Source organism: Passer domesticus, chromosome 15 (genome assembly GCF_036417665.1).
Source record: "Passer domesticus isolate bPasDom1 chromosome 15, bPasDom1.hap1, whole genome shotgun sequence".
Taxonomy (NCBI): domain Eukaryota; kingdom Metazoa; phylum Chordata; class Aves; order Passeriformes; family Passeridae; genus Passer; species Passer domesticus.
The window spans coordinates 2146683-2153034 of NC_087488.1; the positions used below are offsets into that span (position 1 = coordinate 2146683).

At 58.5% G+C, this 6352-nt stretch overlaps 1 protein-coding gene across 1 annotated transcript; it reads right to left on the reverse strand.

Moving 5' to 3' along the window:
• Positions 1 to 38: 38 nt before the first annotated feature.
• On the reverse strand, positions 39 to 4446 carry NME3 (NME/NM23 nucleoside diphosphate kinase 3). Its single transcript, XM_064390451.1, has 5 exons — positions 4291 to 4446; positions 3913 to 4043; positions 3409 to 3510; positions 2843 to 2955; positions 39 to 2146 (listed from the first exon to the last, which is right to left on the reverse strand). The coding sequence occupies exons 1-5, from the start codon at positions 4397 to 4399 to the stop codon at positions 2029 to 2031; spliced, it is 573 nt and encodes a 190-aa protein (XP_064246521.1). The 5' UTR covers positions 4400 to 4446; the 3' UTR covers positions 39 to 2028.
• Positions 4447 to 6352: the final 1906 nt, after the last annotated feature.

Below are 6352 nucleotides of genomic sequence, written 5' to 3' on the forward strand. Positions count from 1 at the left end.
GCAGCCTCCTGCCTTCAAGGGCCCCAAGAGGAACAAGAGACAGCTTCTACGTTTATTGTTACAGTTTAGCACAGTCTTGGACAGAGGAGAAGAGCAGAAACCAACATGCAAAGCAATTAAAAGTCCCAGGGGCTCGAGGAACACCAGGCACAGCTCAGCTCCTGTCCCTGCTCCCAGCAGTGTCTCTGGGGGCCCTTTCCCTGCAGCTGCTGCTCCACTGTGCCCCAGAGTGGGACGAGGTCATGGCAGACACCAAACCTACACACACAGAGAGGAGAGGATGGCCTGGGACTGTGGCTCAGTGAGTCAGGTCCTGTGTCTGACTGGGGTTCAGTGCACTTTGAAACCAGGAGGCATCTTCAATCTCATCCATGTAGACAGGAGAAGAGGGATCCTTCAGGAAGAGGCAATGGCAGGAGATGAAGCTCAGCTATTTGGGCAGTTTTCCTGTGTCAGAGCTGGCAGCTCTTGGTACCAACAGCTTCTCTCAGTGCATCTATTAAACAGCAAACGTGGCCTTGCTCCCACTGGCTTCACACCTCGGTCTTCACCATCGCCTTCTCCTGCAGCCCTGCTGCAGCCAGACTCCAAGTTCAGCCAAGTGGACAAGTTCCAGAAACAAATGGGATCTCTCAGGTATTTAGAGCTGGACACAGGTGCTTGGAGAAGGCCCCAAGGCAGGAGGAGCCTTGGCTGAGGCAGCTGGACAGCCCCACTGACTGGAGGGACACCTCCCACCCCTGCCCTGCTCAGCCCCACACTCTGGGGCCAGCAGGGAGCAGGAGTGGGGGTGACTTCACTCTGCTCCCCCAGAGCTGCCCTCACTCCCCAGCACCTGCACAGCTGAGGACCCAGAGGCTCTTAGGGCACAGGTCAAACTCATCCTGCACACAGGAAAGCCCTGGAGATCTTGTTCCCTCAGTTTAACTGTGCCCCTGTTCCATGCAGGACTCCATGTCACTGTCCCTGTCCTGGTGAGGCTGCACAGGGAGCTCAGGCACAGCACAGCTCTGAGCAGCTGGCTGGCCCAGGGACAGCTCATGGTGGTGTCCAGCCCGTTACAAACTGGTTTCCAGATACCCTCCCAGTATGAAAGCTCCACTGCAAACTCTCAGGGGGACAAGGAAGATCTTGGCACCTGCCAGAGCTCAGTGCCAGGACTTCACAGCCTCTGCACAAGACAGAGCTAAATACTCCCCTGAACAGTCCTTCCTGAGCCCCAGATCCACAAATCCTTCCTGCCTCCCTCTCCCCCTTCTACTCCTGCAGCTGCCCCAGTGCTGCTGCCTCACACCAGTGACCATGGAGGGACAGGCTGGGTCAGGGCCATGCAGCCCCAGAGAACCAGAGCAGGCCTGCAGGAGCTGCTTCCCTCCCCCAGCAGCCACAGCCCAGGAGCACAGCCTGAGGAATTGTGCGTTCACAGCGTTTGGAGACTCTTCCTTCCACAAACTCACTCATCACGTCTGAAACTGGGTGAGCTTTGGCCAGCCCCAGCACCCAGGGCTCCCAGCAAGGGAGAGAGAATTGTCCCATCCTTCATTCCTTGTCTTGGCATGAACTCCAAAATGAGAATTTGCTCCCTTATCCTACAGCAGCCCAATTTTTTAAGAGCCTTTGGTGAAAAGCCTTCCAGAAATGCAGGTAAATTGTCAAGCCCATCACCTTGTGACCAGCACCTCTCCCAGCAGCAAGGAAAACACCTTCTCCTGCTCCAGGCAGGGATGAGAACACCCAGGAATGGGCCAAGAGCCCAAGTTTTGCTTCAAAAATTAATCAGCTTGAGCTACTTGGGATTTAAGATGCTGCAGCAAACAGAACAACAATACCAACTACTTACTAGAGCAGAGAGAGAAAAAAAAGGAAGAGCTCCCCTTGGCAGGAGCTGAACCAGAGTTCCACACACAGCCCAGCTCCCAGGACCCCACAGGCAGAAGAGGAATCCCACAGAGGATGTGCAGGCAGCCCCAGCAGTGGCAGGAAATGGGTGGAAGTGTGCTGTGCCCCAGCAGGGCACTGAGGTGCTGCTCACTCGTAGATCCAGTGTGCAGCCGCGTCCTCCCAGCACGGCAGCTCCTCGGGGCGGAACCAGAGCGAGATCTCCTGCTGGGCACTCTCCACCGAGTCACTGCCATGGATCACGTTCCTGTGGGCAGGGACAGAGGGAGCAGCTCTCACCAAGCTGGGAAAGGGATGCTGCAGCCTGCAAAATTCCCCCTTGATCAATTGCATGAAATCCATGCAGCCAGTCCTATCCCATAATATCCTCTCCTGTCAGACACCACTCATCCTTCCAGCAGTGCCAGTTCCCAGCACTCCCCCCTCCTATGCTGAGGAACCTTTTGTTTACTACAGGAGGAGCTGCAAGTGGCTGTAGCACTGGGATGTGCATTTTTTATGTCAGCGATTCCAGCTGTGCCTCCAGATTTTCCCCCTTCCATCAAAGCAGGTTTGGTATCAGACACCAGGAGACAGATCTAAGGCAGGATGGTTCAGTAAGAGCTGTGTCTACCTCGAGCCAGGCTGGGGCCACCCAAGGTCACCACCCATGGATATTCACCTTTGCCTCCCTTCCTCCTCACAGCCTGACAGTGCTGATTAGCAGAGGAAAACAGGCAAAGCCCACCTGCTTTCAACAGAGGACTCAGGAGGAAGGAAAGACACAACCCAGGCTCTTCCTCCTGTTTAAGCCAACCCTGGGAAGCAGAGCTCAGCTCTGTCTGAGCACAGAAGGGAGAACTTTGCTCTGGGAATGCAGACTGATGTGGCTCGGGCAGGCCTGGCACAGGAATGCCTGCACAGGACGCCCTCAAACACTGAGGGAAGAAGGCAAAGCTCTCACTTGCTGACTTCAACACAGAAGTCTCCTCGGATGGTGCCAGGCCTGGATTCAGCTGGATTGGTCTCCCCAATCATGGTGCGAACAGTCTTCACCACATCCAGGCCCTGCCAGACCTACAGGAGAGCAAAACCAGGATCAGCTCCCACAGCTGCCCCAGCAGGTCACATCTGCCCTCTGAATTCCCCACCGGATCCACCGGGTGACAGACAGCAAAGGGTCTCTCCAAATTATTCTTCCATAGTTAATTTTGGAAAATAATCCAAATTGTCTGCAGATTTCTCCCCACCCCTGGAAGTGCTCAAGGCCAGGGTGGATGGGGCTTGGAGCAACCTTGCTCTAGTGGAAAGTGCCCCTGACATGGCAGGGGGTGGAATGAGACCTTTAAGGTCCCTTCCAACCCAAACCATTCTATGATTTAATTTACAACAGAACACATCCCTGAAGTTCAGTACAGCTTCCAGAGACCCTCTGAGGAGGGATATCACCTTACTTCCCCTGTGCCAGCAGCCACTGCTGCTCACACCTTGCACTCTGTCCCTGGCCCCGGGGCCCTGGCCAGCACTCACCATGGCCACGACGGGCCCCGAGCTCATGTACTTCACCAGGCGGCCGTAGAAGGGACGGTCCCGCAGGGCCACGTAGTGTTCCTTCAGCAGCTCCTCCGAGGCCTACACAGAGCACAGAGCTCAGTCTGCTGCCACACGGGCACCCGGGCAAGGGCTGCACCTCAGGATGCAGGAAATTAAGAGAATGAAGCTCTGGCACAGATGCCCAATTGCAGGAGTGAAACAGCAGGAGCCTGACACGGGCGTTTCCAGCTGCCAGCTTACAGTGCCAGCCCTGGAGTACGGGCACAAACAAGGGCAGACATGCTCCCCACAGCTGGAATCACCCTCCCAGTGCCAGCCCTCCTCTGAGCTGCGAGGATTTGGCGCTGGAATGACACCTGCAGCCCGTACAGGCCGGATGACAGGCAGAACCCCCAGCAGGTCCCAGCACAGCCAGGGCTTGGGGGCTGCAGGGGCTGCTCGAGCCCAGGGCCCCCAGCCGGGGTGGGCCGGGCCGCTCACCTGCAGCAGCTTCATCCCCACGAGCTGCAGCCCCTTCCTCTCGAAGCGCCGGATGATCTCCCCGACCAGGCGCCGCTGGACCCCGTCCGGCTTGATGGCCACGAAGGTTCGCTCATGGAGCCCGCCGCAGGCTGCAGGGACAGGGCACAGGTCTGAGCGGGGAAGGGGACACCTCCGGGCCCTCAGCCGTGGGGGCACAGCGGGGTCCCGGGCTCCCCAGGGCGGTCCTGGCCGCAGAGGGCACAGGGACACGGGGCCTGGCCCCGGCCTTCAGCCGCGGGGTCTCTCCCGGGGCAGGGAGGTCCCTGGCCCTGAGGCACAAGGGGAGCGGGGGTCCCCGGCCCTCAGACCCGGCGGGGGTCGCGTCCCGGTGCGCACCGCTGTGGAAGAGGCCGGCGAAGATCCCCAGCACCAGGCAGATCATGGCGGCGCCGCTCTTAAAGGGGCCGCGCTCCCCCCGCGCTGCCACCGCCCCCCGCGGAACCATCGAGCCGGGGCCGCGGAGCGGCGGGGCCGACACACGGGGACACCGGCACGGCCCGTTCCCATGGCAACGGGCGGGCCCGGGGCGGGCCCGGCGGACGCACCGCGCTCCACCGGGAGAGCTGTCCCTCCTTGCCGCCGCCCCTGAGCTGCCCTGTGCCGGCGACAGCGTCCCGGTGTTTATGAGACTGTTTGGCCTCCGCTGTCTGTGTCGCTGCGGCTGCACGCTAGCGGTGCCTGGAGCAGTCCGGTGTGCGGGCTGAGCAGCCCCGCAGCCCCAGCCCCGAGCTGCCCCGGCCGGGGCGGAGCAGCAGGGCAGGGCTGCAGCCCGGCTCGGAGCTCCTGTACCGAGCACATGCACTGAGTCCATTCCGGGCTGGCAGACCCGGCTCTCAGCCTCAGGCTGTGAGCACTGCGCTCCAGGGCTCCATTTCCTGCTCTCAGGAACTCACCTCTTGCTTCAGCTCCCTCCAAAATCAGCCTCTGGAAACAGCAGCGCATGAATCACCTGCACCAGGTGCCCTGTGCAGGGCTGGCTTGGCTCCCAGAGCTGCTCGGGTGCCTCGTGGGGCGCTGGGTCCGCTTCCACCCTGTGTTCAGAGACCGAGTTCTGCTCCCTCTCCTCCCTTCAGCTCTTGGCTGGGACAAGCAGGGATCTGTCTCCAAACAGCAGGGATCCCCCTGCTTTATCCAACACAGTTTGGAGTAAATTATTCCCGCGTTTGTACAATCAGTAATTAATGGTTGCATCCTGGAGCTCCAGAGCTTTGCCCGAGGGAAGCCGAGCCCTTTGCTCCAGCGCAGCGCTGCTCCGGGTGTCATCCTGCCTGGAAAAGCCTTCGCAGGATGGACTGTCCCTCGTGGAGCCGCGGGCACTGCCCGGGAGGCGAGGGCGGAGCCGGAGGCCGGTCCAGAGGCCGCTCCCGGGGCTCCGGTGCCGGCAGAGGGAGCGCCGGCAGCGCGGAGCAGTCCCGGGCATCCCTAAAACACCGGGATGCACCCCTAAAACACCGGGATGCATCCCTAAAACATTCAGGTGCGTCCCTGAAACATTCAGGTGCGTCCCTAAAACATTCAGGTGCGTCCCTAAAACATCGGGATGCATCCCTAAAACATTCAGGTGCATCCCTAAAACATTCAGGTGCGTCCCTGAAACATTCAGGTGCGTCCCTAAAACATTCAGGTGCGTCCCTAAAACACCGGGATGCACCCCTAAAACATTCAGGTGCATCCCTGAAACATTCAGGTGCATCCCTAAGACATTCAGGTGCATCCCTGAAACATTCAGGTGCATCCCTAAGACATTCAGGTGCATCCCTAAAACATTCAGGTGCATCCCTAAGACATTCAGGTGCGTCCCTAAAACATGGCTGGGATTTTCAGGCGGTGCCAGCCCTCCCCTCGTGTTCCGAGGGCCAGCCGCGCTGTTTCGTTGGAGCATCTCGGACCAGCCCCGTGTGGAGGAGGTGTCTGTGCAGGCAAACAGCGCTCACGCGGTTTGGAAAGGATGCAGAGCGCTCTGAGGAGGGTGCCCAATAGGTGGTGTCAGCTCTCGTTTAGCTGCTCACAGAGCCGCTCATTAGGAGCACATTCTCCAGGTGCTGCCCGTGACATCTGTGTGTGCCCAGCCTGGTGTGCAGGAGTGTCGTAGTTGAGACGGAGACAATGCAAAGCCACACTCAATTTTCAGAAGGCTTCAAACGTGGTTTTATTTCAGCATGCATGCTTTTTTATACATTCTTCAAAACTCCTAAGTTTGCACTTTGCTCATTGGTCAGGAAAGACAAAGAAAGTGTTTATTGGAATAGACAGTTGCAGGTTTCTCTTATTTATCCTTCTTTTTTTTCTTGGTTTCTATGTCAACGACCTTGATAGGAAATTCTTCTGGGGCAAACATGGATCCTCTTCTCAAACTTCTCTCTGGCTGACAGAAGTCAGTGTAACACCTCTTCCACAC

Coding starts and splice junctions, on each gene's coding strand:
- NME3 (XM_064390451.1), bottom strand. CDS start 4,399: ATGGTTCCGCGGGGGGCGGTGGCAGCGCGGGGGGAGCGCGGCCCCTTT. Junction 3,511..3,912: donor TGGGGATGAAGCTGCTGCAG/GTGAGCGGCCCG, acceptor TGCTCTGTGTAG/GCCTCGGAGGAGCTGCTGAA. Junction 2,956..3,408: donor CGGGGCCCGTCGTGGCCATG/GTGAGTGCTGGC, acceptor GCTCTCCTGTAG/GTCTGGCAGGGCCTGGATGT.